The following is a 15,489-nucleotide window of genomic DNA, read 5'->3' on the forward strand; positions in this document are numbered from 1 at the left end:
AATGTCATTGTTTCAGTCTCTCTACTCCCAATATTTTTACAGGATATTCTTTTTATCCAAGTATTTTCCCCAATAGCTATATAAATGGCTTGAGAAGGACCAGTCAGCCCGTCGAGGGGGAACTATTCACAATGAGGAAAACGCGACGAAGAGAGCGGCAAAATGTCATTGTTTCTGTCTCTTTACTTCAATATTTTTACAGGATATTCTTTTTATCCAAGTATTTTTCCCCAATAGCTATATAAATGGCTTGAGAAGGACCAGTCAGCCCGTCGAGGGGGAACTATTCACAATGAGGAAAACGAGACGAAGAGAGCGGCAAAATGTCATTGTTTCTGTCTCTTTACTTCAATATTTTTACGGGATATTCCTTTTACCCAAGTACTTTCCCCAATTGCTAAATAAATGGCATGGTCATGACAAATATCTTGTGCTAAATGGAATATAAAATAATAAAAATCCATTTATTCAAGACGACATGGCAAAATTACTCCATAATGGTCAAAACAGTCGACTTTACCTTTACTGTCACACCTGCCGAACGATATTTTATGACACCTAAATCGGACATATGTCATTTCCCTTCCCCGGCTTCGGAGAATGCAAACAGACCAGAAGGAGTGACAGCTAGCCGACATGCTAACCCGAACCGAGGGATGTTTCAAAGTCTTCGAAGTGGAAAATCACACATAACTAGCCTGGATTATTTGACATGACGACCCGGTTGTCGAGTTTCTTTGCGGATCGGCAAACCGCCCGGCGGAGAGCAATTTACAGTTCGTTCCCTGGAGGAGGGTGGCTGGAATTGTTGTGTAGCTAACGCGCTAACAGCTAACTGCTAATGAGCGTGAGGATAGCTTTTTACATGCCTATCAATGATCAAACGTAAGTAGTCCTTTATTTAAAGGAATTTTATAGTGTTTACTTTGTAATCACTGTATTCGTATTTGACATAATACAAAACAAGATGTTTACTCACTTCCTTGTAAGTCCAATGGTCCCACAGTAAATATCCACGGTGAATGGGAACCTTTTGAAACTCCAAAAAGGCGCATACGCCTCTCCCGCATACAGAATGATTTTTCTGCAGCCGTTTGGCTGGCGTGATGCAAAAAATAAAAGTATTAATCCGCAAAATCAGCTGAATCCTTCGTCCTCATACACAACAGTACACTGTAGCGTGAAGAGGACGTCTTCTACCGTACACGTCACAGCGCCCTCCTCCTCAATGCGAGACCGAAGCCGGAAGTCACTCATTTTCCTGGCGCGGGATTCAAAAAACTAAATAAATATAGCGATCGCTTCCACACACATCCAAGCGGTCCATATCATTCAGGAGCATAAAATACCGCGTGTATTATGAAATAAACATGCTTTTTCGTGTCACAAGCACTTTAAATAAACAACTATTTCAGTATCAAGTTAACATTTTAAAACAGTAAATAAAATACTCAAATCCCCATTCTGTATCAGCAGCTTTCAACTACTTTCAATTCGTTTAATTTTGTGAATCAGCTGTTAAAGTTAAAATTGCTCCCGTTATTCCATAATTTCCCTTCTGTCTACTTTTGACATGTGAAAGTTTTAAAACTGTTTTGAAGATAGATTCAAGTCAAGATTTTGCCGATTTAGGAGTATTTTAGATAAAAAGTTAATGAGGTTCGCTTGGAAGGTTCACAACAGCCTACTAGGGAAGTCTTCTGCTTTAACATGGCGGCTGTTTACCAACGCATCTGGTTTTCAATACTTCAATGTTGCTAACGCAGTTGAGTCTGTCGTTTTGCGTCTAGTTCTATATACATATGATATCTATTATCTCCAGTAAAACGACGTTGACGTAGTTTGTAGCAGCTGTCAGCAGCAGTCAGGTATTCTTGTGTTTTTTATCCAGCGGCATGAGTTGAGCTAAAGTCGTGAGTTGAGCATTGGCATTACCTGGGTCTATGACAAACATTATGTTTACTTTCGGGATGCAATGCGGTCCGTTTCTCATTGTGTCCCGAAGACCGCGCTGTGTATTACTTCCGCTTTACTTGACATATTTCAATAATCGGAATTTGGATGTTTGTGAATCGTTCTTGAATCTTCCACGGCCGAATCGCTTAAGGATGTAATTCCGGCTGGGCATGTTGTACCGTGGTTCTAAGTGTTGGATGGTGCGTCTTTACTCACGAGAGATGATGGTTCGTCATCCAGAATGAATTTTTCAGCAATGAATCTTGTTATTCCCTGGGCTTTGGGACTGTCGAGTGCCAGTTTGTCAAGCATAGCAAAAGTTTCTGCCAGTGTTAGTTGCGTAGGACCTTTCTTTTTGTCTTCGGTTTTCTTAACATACTCCTCATATTGTTTGTGGTGGTATTTCGCTAAATGCTTGATTAGGTTGGTTGTATTAAAACTTCTTACAGCTTTACCACTACGCTTGACTCTATTGTGGCATATGTTGCACTCTGCCTCTTCGTCTTTGTCGTCCTTTAAGGTGAAATGATCCCACAAAGCTGACATTTTTACCAATAAAGTCTCTGTAAATTGGGAGACATAATGTAAATGTAGTGTGTTGAAGGTGTGCCTTAAACTGCTCACCGGATTTTAGGGAAACCGAAGCAAAAACTGGAATGGATTATGTAAATCGGTGCGCTGGAAAACCCGGACCGGAGTTTTAAAAAAAAAAAAAAAACTGGATCGGAGATCCGGATCGGAATTTTTCCGTGTTGGCCGATCCGATACCGATGCACATTTTTTTGCCGATCCGATCCAAATATCGGATCGGGACATCGCTAGTCTGAATTGTCCAGGGCCCCTAAATTGTAATTCAGGCAACCTTTGATGACGTCAATTTGTGTTGCTTACCAGTGGGTGTAATGAACGGGGCGGGGTGAAGTAACAGGAAATCACACCTAATTTGGAGGACTGAATGGACAGAGGTGCGCATTCGTGATGTCCTGAGCCGATTATTGGTATTAGCGCTGGATACGGTGCTGGGAAGTGCTGTAGTGTGTGTGTGTGTGTGTGTGTGTGTGTGTGTGTATATATGCTGATGCTCTTGATAGTCTGTGTCTTTATCCCATTCCTTTTTGTTTTTTCTCAACTTTGCAGGTCGCGTTGAGGAGAATGGCTTCGAGATGGTGCCTGGAGAGCGGGGAGGAGACCGCGTACGCAGGGGACGGGGCAGAGGTACCTTACAATCTAAATATTCCAGTCACACTTTCAGGGTGTTGTTTTTTTCTAAGTCTGTGGTACTATTGCATGAGGGTATTAATTAAATTGCCATCCTTCAACTGAAGAAAACCATAACGAGGGAAGAGAAATTTGTCCGCCCGTTAACAGGTATCTCTACAGTGGGGTTGTGTAGTTCCACATGAACTGTTTGTGCCTTCACTGGGTAACATGAAATCTGAACAGGGACAGAAAACTAAGTGGGTGTTGACATCTAAGGTGGGGGTATCAGTGACACTCACACACACATGGTCACTGGCAGAGATTGGCCTCTTTTCCCCCCACTTTTGTTTTTGAGTCCTGATCTGATACCGGAATTTTTTTTAAAAATTTGAACTAAAGTTCCAAACATGTTACAGTACTGTAGTTTTTACAATACTTCCTCTTCTGTTTTTCCTGGGAGTGTTGCGGAGTATAACTCATATATATTTTTGTATCTTTTGGTGATGCCATTGTATTTCTGGAGTATTTTGTTAATTTTTAGCCGTTGAGAAAAAAAAACGCCTGAACAGTTTGGGGGGGGGGGGACTATAATTGTGTAGCTCTTATGAACTACAAATTCTGCTCATGATACCCTCAGCATGCAGGCAACACTACTGTCAGGGAAATTTAACTTTGAACTCCAAGACAAGTGTTACTTCGATAGCTCGATTAGAGAAATAAATACGACCCCAACCATGGATTGCTTTTCTTCGAAGGCTTTATGAACAAGAGCTCTTGGGTACAAACCGATGTGACCCAGCCAGGAGCTGTGATCACCCATGAAAGTACGAAGAAGTACAATAGAGGCTGGACATTTATACTGTTGAAAGGGCGGTGCTGAAGCCCATCGTGAAACGAAACTTACTAGGAAACGAAACTCATCACCTCACAAACCTGGGTATTTTTCCATACAAAAATATTTTTGAGCTGAGACCTTGAACACCGGTCCCGGCTAGAACAACGATAAGAAACCACAGTCCTCCCTTGTATTCATTCAGGGCATATTGAAAAACATAGGAACATAACAGTCAATATTCGGGCATATTGTGATACAGTCTACGATTGTCAAGGCCATGGGAAGGCACACTCAAACAGATTAACAATGACGCTTGTCAGGAAAAACACAACCAGTTTTCTGTTCTAAAGAAAGTCACAAGGAAACGGAAGTCTCACATCCAAAGCAGAAGTCACTCGAGTTTGTTTACGTGCATGGGGACGATCTCCGAACCTTTTTTCCATCGTGCACGTCTTTTATTCCCCAAAATCACATGATAATACATGGTAACACGTGAATATGCAGAAAGTGAGTACATGGCGTGCAGTGATTGGTTAGTTCAGAATAGCAACAGTTTAGAAAGTGCCTTATTTAGTGTTGTTTCTCAAAACTGGATGCTTACTGTGAAACGATACCTATGAAAACGAGAGTGAAACTTAAGTATCAACTCTGGTGATTTTCCACAGCTCACGACCTCAAGAACCTGGCCGTGGCTGACACCAAAAGGGAGGGAAAATTTGATTACACAGTCAACAATACCTCTTCGTATTATGTTCAAAGAAATACAGCACATGAACATGGATGAATACAGTCTAACAAATGATTATAGTATCACACCAGTAATGTGTTTTATAAGCATGAATAAAATCTATCACAACGCTCTATGCTACAATGTTCTCATGCAAGCATAACAAAAGCATACAAAATATGTACAATGGTTGTGTTTCAAGCATGAATAAAATTACTGGTGCACGATAATTATTGGTCCGATAATTATCGGTCCGATAATAGGAATTATGACGTCATCCCGATAAATCCAATAACTTTTATAATAGGACCGATAATGTGTACTGTTCTGGCTTTGCAGTTTACACAATAGTATGGGAAATCAGTTTACCATTTGCGGGGCATTGCCCCCACCTGCTGGTCAGAATAATTCAATGCACCTATTTTTTGTTACAGTACTTTGGTTCAATAACTTACACATTGCGGTGTCTAGCGGTAGCATTGACAGTCGTGAATGCTTTGTTACATTTCCGCCTCGGAAATATATGTAAGTATTTTATGTTTACTATTACATATGGATGTGCAAAATATGTTTACTTCAGTGGTGAAAGGTCATATGTACAGAACTTCATAAGTTATAGAAGCCAGCCAATGCTTTAGTTAGTTTAGTAGCTCAAGCTAGTGTGCTATGCTATACATATAATAGTTGTGTATATAAGTGTACTGTGCAGTTTGTTGTATATTGAGTATTGAATATGTGTATTTTTCTGTTGTACTTTCACAATATTAAGACGAGCGTGTTCCCATAAAAGCAGGAAAAGACCAAGCCTTGTGGTTTATGGAAGTGCATTCATTCTTAGCTGGCTGTCGGGCAGTGCAGAAGTGAAACGCACTGTTTTGTTCATGTCATTATAAAAAAATCTGGTGAGATCAAAGGCAAATCTATGTTAAATCCACCACTAGTTTTTTTTTTTTTTTTTTTAAACCACCAGGTGTTCAAACACTCAGGTTATACATTTAAAAATTTTATATATTTATTATCGGATATCTGTATCGGCTTTGAGGAGCAGGAAGTTATCGATATCGGTATCAGTTTCCAAAAATGGGTATCGTGCACCCCTAAATAAAATTCTCTCACAACTACATTTGTGGACAATACTGACACTACATAGTTTAAACATGACACACTGATCAAACACAACGCCAGTCTCAAACATAAAATCTGCTGCGGTATGTGCTATGCGAGCTCTCCTTTTTTCATATATATATTTTTGTCATGAATGAGACACTCCGGATCCATGTTACAGCTGGGTCTCTCAAAAAAAAAAATCCCATATGAACCTAATTTGTAACTGATGAAGGATAAAATATAGATTCATAAGTTTGTAGGTTTATGAATTTTAACAAACAAGGCATTGAAACAGTTGGTCTTATATCAGAATACGTGTCCATTAATTCTTATACCTATAGTGCACCCTTGGCTTGCCTTGTTTAATACCTTCCTGCAACTTGCTCCATTTCTCCTGATACTAAAAAAAGCTCAGGGAAACCTTGGTTCACATAGTGCTCTCCATGCACCTCCAGGGGCAGGTGGGCGTGGTCGAGGAAGAGCAGCTGCCGGTGCCAGGTTCTCCCAGGCAATGGGGTAAGAAAAAGAATTATTTAGCCATCACAAAGTGTGACAGAGGTGGTGATGTTCATTACAAGCACATATCTCAATTGTAACAATGTGGAAAAAACTTTCTGAACCTCTTTTGGAAAAAGTAGTTCTCAATGATGATGTCACCCTTTCGGTCACATCAACCCACTTTCTCTGCAGGACATTCAATCCCGCAGACTATGCTGCTGGTCGCCATGAGAATTGGGAAGGAGACGTCAATGAAACTACTGAGGCACCTGGTAAGGATCAGCACAAATTTCAGAGGGTCTTTTTGCAAGTGATTTCGAAGCTCAACATGCATAGGTGTGCATCAAAATGCTCTGATTAGCCTAACCATCTGTTTTTTATACCGCTGATTTGCATTGGTATCGCTGGTGTGCTAAAACCTATTCCAGCTGCTATTTTTGGGGGGCAAAGTGTGTTATACCCTTAACTGGTTGCCTGCTAATTAGAGGGTACATACAGCCAGTCAGAGTTGGCATCCACCCCGAACGACTAACAAATTTATGTTGTCTTTCAGCAACGTGGGGAGGAAACCCAGAAGACTGGACTACAGAAGACTGGAATGAAGACGTGAGTAAATATGGACATTATGATGATTACATTAGATGTTTTTCATTATTTATTCAAGTTTTTGTTTGTTTTTTTTTGGCTCCTTAAAGTTGTCTGAGACCAAAGTTTTCACTTCCTCTTCCACTCCAGGAAACCACAAGTGAGAGCCACCCACCTAATGACATACACTTATTGGAACATTTTTTATTCAAATAATTTTACCGTACTTTAACGGTTTTCCCTTAGTGTGGACCTGACAGGCCTCCTGCCAAAGTCAGGAGTGTCTGTGGAGTCTGACCTTGTTGACGGGCCCTCTGCTGAGGATCTGGGCCAAAGCCTGGTCTTCACAAATTCCCACCACAATGGACGCACAGCCACACACAGCTATGCCCACGCTGCCTCTGGAAGCGCCACTTACGCGCATGCTGCTCTGGTACAAGAACATTTTCAGATGTTTAGCACTGCTGCATGTCATAGCATTCAAATTAATAAACACGATGGGCTATTACATTCTACTAGTTCATTACAATTATATTTATGGAACTGTTTAAGGTAGTACATGCCTAAATGTCCTCCATCAGTATAATTATTTTTAATCTTTCCTAGTCTTCAACCCTTAGTCCTGGTTTTGGGTCTCCAAGCGCACCCAAGCCAGCACCTGTGTCAGACGCCAGGACAGCAGATCAGCTCAACGGGCCTCGGCTCGGTCAGAGAGCAAGACAGGTCCTAGCTACTCCCGTGACCATCAACGGTAGCATTTCCAAAGATGCGGTGCTGCCTGTGGTACAGAACCCCACAACAGTCCCCTCACCCACAGTCGAAATCAATACTCAGAGATTGGACAACGGACCTGTAACAGGCCTGCACAGTAAGTTGATAAACCTACTCTTGAAATGAAACATTGAAAGTACCGGTACTTTTTACACATTTGGGATGGGAATCTTGGGGCACCTAACGATTCAATTACGATTCAGAGGCTACGATTAGATTATAAATCGATTATTAATGCTCCCCAGCTATTAGCTGCTTTTAATGTTTAGTACATTAGTTACAAAAATTGTAATCAAATCCTCTCAGGCTTAAATAATCTATTCCAGCATTAAGTTAACAGTAAATAAAATAAGTCCCCATTCTGTATCAGCAGCTTTAAACTACATTCAATTAATTTAATGTTGTGAATCAACCGTTAAAGTTGTTAAAATTGCTCCCGTTATTCCATCATTTCTCTTTTGTCTACTTTAGACCTGTGAAAGTTTTAAAACTGTTTCATCATTTGGACAGAGATTCAAATTAGGGCTGGGCGATATGGCCTTAAGTAAGTATCACGATAAATTGAGCAGATTTACCTCGATGACGATAAATGACGATAAATTCGCCCAAGCAGACTGTTATATAATTTGAAAATTTGAATAAATGCATGGAATACAAATTAACAGTTTCTCGTTGAATTTATTTAACCAGCTTTCAATCTAACAATTGCACATGCAGTCTAAACATTAAGTATTAAAAAAAATCTTGTAAACAATAAGAATTCTAGTGTGAACATTTATAACAGCTTGTATGACTTGGAAAATGGACAACATTATAAAAATCAATATGATGACTGTGCAAACATGTCATTCTAACACAAATGACTTGCAGCTTTAACAGTACACTTCAGACAATTTATTGGTAATGGCTGATGTGACATAATTATTCAACACAAGTGTTTACGTCAAGGTTTCAGTTTTTTTTTTTTTCCCCCCCCGAAACATTTTTTAATACATGCACCCTCCACACAGACACAACCAGATTAAAGCTGTATTGCTCTGATGCCAATGAAACATTTAAGGTTTTATGATGGTAGAATAAAGCAAACACATACAGAAAAATAGCTGTGGCCATTAAACTGTCATATATAAGCTTCACTGTTGGATTAGGCTACTTTATGCTGAGTGCTTTACCATCATGAAAGCTTTCAGAGAAATCACACAGAGATGCCAAATAATGCGACATGATGATTTCTACATGAAGTCCGTGCCCAGTCCACTCATTAATTTCAGCCGTTTCGACAAGGTTAGAGCCGCTGTCAGACTCTTTCACGTTCATTTGTAGCCATTGTTAGCTGCTAGCGTTAGCCTGTGGCTTGGCTACCAGAAGAACGCACTGAAAGCATCCTCTCCTAATATCGTTTGAACCAGGGAGGACAGCGGGTGAAAGCCCGTCTGGAAACCGCCAAGAGTTTACTTAATGCCGGGTGAAAGTTTGGCGAAGCTAAGTTAGCTAACTTAAGCCCGACTCCATCCCATTTACTTTTAGCGTTAGCCGTTAGCATTAGCCTACCGGGCTTCTGTTTGATTGGCTTCCTGAAAACCACGTGACTCCATACGTAAGCACACTGTCTGCTTTCTTAAAGGGGAATGAACATAGCCGAACAACACAGCGTCAAAGCGGGATAAAAAGACTATATTTTCTTGTTTTATTAAATTACCGAATTTACCGACTTGGTCAAAATTACGTCGGTCATCGTGAAGAATTTCGGTGACGTTAAATTTTCGGTTTACCGCCCTGCTCTAATTCAAATCAAGATTTTGCCGATTTAGGAGTATTTTAGATAAAAAGTTAATTAGGCCACAGTGAGGTATTATTGGTTTTTAATCTACTGGTATATGAGTTGAGCATGATGTTTGCTCTTGGTCTCTTCCTCATTGTGTCCCGAAGACAGCGCTGACTGTTTTTTTAGTTCCGCTTTACTTGGTATTTTTCAATAATCGGAATTTGGATTTTGGTGAATAGTTCTCGAATCTTCCACGGCCGAATCGCGAATAATCTATAAATCGGAAATTTCGCACACCTTTAGTACGCAAATTGTTTAAATCGCCTCATGCAACAAAGAAAAGATTTAAAGCTCCTTATTTACCAAAACCTTTGGAGGCCAGCTGTTCTAATTTTTGCTAGATTGTGACATAACAGTAAGGCACATTTATACAATGTCATACACGCTCAGACTTTGAAGCCAGGCTGGGTGAAGGTTTGAGAGTTTTAAGTAGGGATGTCCCGATCGCATATTTTTGCACCAGAGTCAGTCGTCTGATTTTGAGAATCTGCCTATGAGGCATGTGCCGGTATGATATTCTGACTCTATGATAACCTTAAGCCAGTGGTGTCCAAACTATTCCACATTGAGCCACAGTGCGTGCTGGATTTCTTTCCAACAAGACAAGATGACACCTTTTCACCAATCTGGTGTCTTACAAGTGCAATCAGTTGATTGCAGTCAGGTGCTGCTTGCTTTTGCCATCTAGGAGTTTCACCTCCTCCAGCCATCGTGTAGCACAGCTGACTCACTAACACTGAGCAACAACCGGTGGGGTAGGGTTGAGCCTTGCAGCTACAACCTAGGGGTTTCTCCTTGCATTTTGGGGACATGAAAAATAGCTAATACGTTAGGGACGGTGTAACGAAAAAAAATTTTAGGGTTTGAAACCTTGACGTTTTCATGCCACAGTATACCTTGAAACCGGTAATCGGCACATGTCTACTGCCGATAGTCCCGATCCAATACAGATAAAATTTTTTTTTTTTTTTTAAACAAAAAGTTCCAAACATGTTACTGTCTCATTGTGCCACCTTCGTAATTCTTTTTAAACAAGAATAATGTAGAAAAACACAGGTCATTATTAAATGTTTCATTGAGTGAGTCAACTCAAATCCACTCACGCTGGTGGGAACAGCCTATCACTTACACAATGAGTTGCCACATTGGGCTGCAAGTTTAACAATGATTGACACGAGTGCCTTTAATCGTAGCACTACCAAGCTTCTCTGGCAAGATCAAAGCTACAAACCTGTCGATCATCGTTAACTTTAGGTACTAAACACAAGCTGCACTAAACAACTTGGGCGCACTGCTTAGCAGGAGGGAGGGTGTGGCGCTGTATGAGCATGAAGCAGAAAAACATTTTTTAAAAATTTCTAACCTCTTAAAAATGGCGCTATTTCTGATCACGTGATAGGATCGGGACATCCCTAATTTTAACAAAGGAAGTATATCTTGAAGCTGCACAAATATCAGGAATAATGGTCACTTAAACCTGGGGTTTATCAACATTGCTGCATGAGTTATTTGTGTTTTGATGTGTCTGGGACACTTATTGTAGCTGGCATTATGGGTGCTTGATTTTCACACTGCGCTAACAGTAGCGGCTAGCTTTGTCACAACATCCAAGCCCTGCTCGAGGTTATACAACGAAAGCTGTACTTAGCATTAAATCTACAGTAGAGTAGTCGAGCTGAACATGACTCATTTGTGTTAAGACATGATGGACCATAGGCAAATTTTAGTAAGTCTCGGAAACGAGAATCAAATTCATACTATAATCGTTGGTGTCAAGTGTGTCCAATGCATCAGAATTTTTAGCTGTGGAGCACATGTCACTTTAAATTAGGGGTGGGAACCTCTTGGTACCTCACGATACGATACTATTTCCGATATGAAGCTCACGATAACGATCTCACGATATAGCAATACAGAAATTATCGATACATTGGTTAGGAAATCATTCTACAAAGCAACTAATAAACATAAAAACAAGCGGTCTTCATCCTTCTGCTGTAAGTTTACATCCAATCCATTTGAACTGGGAGGGTGGCAGCAAATGAACCCCTCCCACTTCAAGCAGGCCCCTCCCACTTCTATAGCCATGAGTGGCAGCCAATTCCAGGCAAGGAGTCATTTTGGGCCATTTCAGGTCATTACCTGTTGATTTTCAGTCACTTCCTGTTGATTTTGGGGCATTTTATGGGCACTTCCTGTTGATTTTGGGTTACAGAACAAAAAGTGAGCCGGGAATCCAACAAATGAATAGGCAGTGACTCAAACTCAAAAGGAAGTTACCTGTAAATGCCCTAAAATGAACAGAAAGTGACCTGTAAGTGCCCTGAAAATCGGAAAGAGTGACTGTCAGTGGCTCGCATTGAGTTAACTGAAACACTATTATGTAGTAAGATTTTGGTAGCAACTTGTTGGTTCCATCTTTTTTTTTTTTTTTTTTTTAAACATTGATATCTTTTTAAAACAATATCTCGATTCTTGGCATGAGTGTATCTATAACCTTTTGGGATGCAAAGTATCATGATATATCACCATCCCTACTTTAAATATTATTTCATGTTTGCTGTAGTGGAAATGAAGCTTCAGCCAGAACCCTCTGCTGTGCTCAGCCAGCTAGCACAGAGACATCAACAATCCTCCATCCTTCCTACAACAGAGCCTCTTATGTCTCATTCACACGCCCCGCAAGTGCCCACACCACCAGGTATGACTCAGTCTGTTTTCTATACATTCTACTATTCACCTACACTGTATTGAATGTATAGTTAAACTTCACCCTCCCGCTTTTTATGCTTCAGGTCACGAGTCATCAGTCCTGCCTGCAAGAGATGGAGCCTCTCCAGGAATTAAGTTGCCTGGTGTGGATTGTCCTATCACAGAGCCTCCAATGCGACAGCTTAAGACGCAGAAGCGTAGAGTGATGCCCCCCTCTAAGGTACTACAGTAGGTCAACTAAGAAAGTTGTCATTAAGTGTTATATATAGGGCTGCAGTTATCGAATATTTTAGTAATCAAGGAATCGACTGAAAATTCTATCGATTAATCGGGTAATCGGATAAAACAAATATATTTTTAGGTGAAGAGCAATTGTAAATATACATGAGAAAACATCTAATCTTGAACCATTTTCAGTCAATCAATGTCTTTATTTTCGATGTATATTGTTGAAAACAGCCAACAATTGCATCTCAGATGTAACTAGAATAAAAAAAAGACTAATTGACTGCTTTCACTCCAAAAACCTTTAGATCTTATTAAAAAAAAAAAAAAAACGTGTTTCTATTGAATTTCTATTCAAGCCATTTTTAAGTTCTAGTTAAGTTTTAAGTTAGTCTAAACTGTAAGTCCTGATAGGATTTTGAGTTTTTGCAGTGTTCAAAATAAATGTATGATACAGGCTGTATTGGAGCACATTAGGGACCAGTGCTACTTGGTGTTTTATCCAGCAATGACTACTGAGCTAAAATTGATAGTTAGCATTATTGAGTTTTTATTTTACACCCTCATCACTCCACAACGCTATGTTATGTTAAAGCCTGCATATAAGACACGGTAGCCACGCATCGAAAGTGGTCATAATTAATAGAAACCTTGCCCTCCGCAGGGCTAACGTTACTTGAGCTAGTGACGTAACGTTAATCTTATTTATTAGCGCTTAGCACTCTACTGCTGTAAGATGGCGGCTGTTTACTAACGCTGCCCAGACGCGGCCGAGTCTGTCATTTCGCATCTAGTTCAACATACATGTGATCTCTATGAGACTCATCAGACGCAACCTGCTACCAACGTAGCATCGTGCGGGCTAGTATTTAGCAACGTCAGCGTCGTTTGTAGTGGCTGTCGGTTGCAGTAATTTTTTTTTTGTTTTTTTTTTTTTTTGTTTGCTTCTTCCTCTACGCACGTGTCATCAGCGCGTTGTCCCGCATTAAAAGTAGTCCGAGCAAAACGTGATGCTTAGAGCTGTCAAAATAAACGATTACTCGAGGTGAATAAAATTACTCAGATCAGTTTTTAAACTCGAGTTACTCGAGTTGCTCGACTATTCGTTTCAGCTCTAGTTATATCGTTTTTGTTTTTATATTTGTATCAGGTTTTAAATTTTATTTCCAGAGCTCCATACTGAAACCAAACATTAAGGGTCCAAATTACCAATGTAATGACGTTATGATATAGATTCTAGTACACTGATAGTCTGCCACAATTGGATTTATATTCAAGGGCGCCCGATTAATATAATACTTAAGCCTGTCTCAGTCATTCCGGACTGTTCTGGCCCACTTTCACCCATGAATGTAATTGTAATAAACAGTGGTAATAATGTAATGTAATTTTACTAACAACTTTTATTTATATTAACATTGCAACCTGTCATATCCTCAGATTCCCTCGTCAGCTGTGGAGATGCCGGGATCAGCAGACATCTCGGGCTTGAAATTTCAGTTCGGTGCATTGGACTTCTGTTCCGAGGCAGGCACTGTTGACGTGACCCAAAAGGAGTTGACACGGGAACAGGGTCCATCGGCAACTCCAGGGGTCATGTCTGTCCCCGTTGCAACACCTGCACAGCAGCCGCAAGGCTTGTTTTCCAAACCTGCCTCTGTGAGGTGAGTATGCCAATGACTCTCCTTAAGACTTTTCAAATCGTTTGTTTTTTTTTTGTTTTTTTTCTTTCTAAACAAATATTCCTTCTTGTTATCTTAACAGCGAACACGTGAGCAGCATACCCGCCATGCCGGATACTGGCTTCCCCTCACCGTCCTTGGGCTTGCCCAGTGCCACACCCTCACCCTCCCTGGGCCTCCCGGGTGCGGCTGCTCCATCCTCTACTGTGCTAGCACCCGGAAAGCGTGTTGATGGTGGCGGATCCCGAGCCTTACCTCCCCACCTGCCATTCTCTCAGAACAAAGAGAGCCAGCCATCTGCTGCCCCCCTCACGGTAATGTAAAGCATTGATTCTTTAACCTTTGTGAAACGCTGCCTGAATTGCTATTTTTTCCCCCCTCCTTTATATATAGAATGGTTACTCTGGCATGAAGGTGCAAAGCACACAGGACGGTAAGTTCACCAGTCAAAACTCCTATTACAAAAAAATAATATTTAAAAAATATGAAATCTTTGTTAGCTGCACAATCGCCAAGAACTGTGAAAACAGAGTCCCCGCTCATAAATGATGGCGGCCCCACCCACCATGCGCCTTCCACTGGATCCACGACCGTCAACTCAGCACCTATTCCTTCGCTTAACAGGTAAAGTGAGGCTAACTTAATCCTGTTTTTTATACTTTACAAGAGTTATTTGTATGTGCTAATAGGTAATGTATGCATGTAACTTGCTTTCCAGCCACGTGAGCAGCTCTCATTCATCTGGGCCCACTCATACCACAAGCTCTTCTGTGCCAGTAAGTGTGAACTAGGCCTGTCGCAATAACAAATTTTAGTGTGCGATAATTATTCTCATAAATTATTGCGATATGCGATATTATTGCGCCGCCCCCCCCCCCCCCCCCAATTTTTTTTAACCACTTTACAATAACACAGTGAGAATACAGTATATATTAATAGATAAATTCAAAAATACTTTTTAAGAAATCACAACTAAAAACAATAGACCATGCCTCTTAAGTAAAAAAACAATATGTATACCGCACAGAAACACAGAATAAATAAAATGTGTTCAAAAAAAAAAAAAGAAAAAAAAAATTGCACTTAATAACTTAAGCATTTAGGCAAATTAAAACTTTTCCCGTCATAGCTTCTGCAGTGGTGTTCCATAGGGATGCAACGATAGTTAAGTCAGGGTTCGATACGATTTTTGATATGGGGGACACGATTTTCGATCCGAGTCAATACATTTAATGCTCTTTAAAAAAAATAAAAAAATAAAAAAAAAATTTGTTTCATTTTTTTCTTTGCTATCGAGCAAAAATTAAATTGTCATCATATAAACATGCATTTTAGTGCATAATATTTATGTGCTTACTTCTTACTG

The 15,489-nt window shown here is 40.2% G+C and overlaps 1 protein-coding gene across 3 annotated transcripts in view; it reads left to right on the top strand.

The window, feature by feature from the left end:
• Positions 1-15,489, top strand: part of LOC130913306 (ubiquitin-associated protein 2-like) — a 52,828-nt gene that overhangs the window by 12,417 nt on the left and 24,922 nt on the right. For all 3 annotated transcript variants that reach the window (XM_057831799.1, XM_057831800.1, XM_057831801.1), the window contains exons 6-19: positions 3,094-3,171; positions 6,281-6,341; positions 6,516-6,595; positions 6,877-6,929; positions 7,019-7,068; positions 7,155-7,341; positions 7,515-7,776; positions 12,071-12,205; positions 12,300-12,436; positions 13,882-14,105; positions 14,206-14,437; positions 14,517-14,556; positions 14,624-14,747; positions 14,842-14,899. In XM_057831799.1, coding sequence (XP_057687782.1) covers positions 3,094-3,171; positions 6,281-6,341; positions 6,516-6,595; positions 6,877-6,929; positions 7,019-7,068; positions 7,155-7,341; positions 7,515-7,776; positions 12,071-12,205; positions 12,300-12,436; positions 13,882-14,105; positions 14,206-14,437; positions 14,517-14,556; positions 14,624-14,747; positions 14,842-14,899 — 1,721 coding nt within the window. The remainder of the gene's footprint in view (positions 1-3,093; positions 3,172-6,280; positions 6,342-6,515; positions 6,596-6,876; positions 6,930-7,018; positions 7,069-7,154; positions 7,342-7,514; positions 7,777-12,070; positions 12,206-12,299; positions 12,437-13,881; positions 14,106-14,205; positions 14,438-14,516; positions 14,557-14,623; positions 14,748-14,841; positions 14,900-15,489) is intronic.

The sequence above is a fragment of the Corythoichthys intestinalis genome, chromosome 3, assembly GCF_030265065.1.
Source record: "Corythoichthys intestinalis isolate RoL2023-P3 chromosome 3, ASM3026506v1, whole genome shotgun sequence".
In the NCBI taxonomy this organism is placed as follows: domain Eukaryota; kingdom Metazoa; phylum Chordata; class Actinopteri; order Syngnathiformes; family Syngnathidae; genus Corythoichthys; species Corythoichthys intestinalis.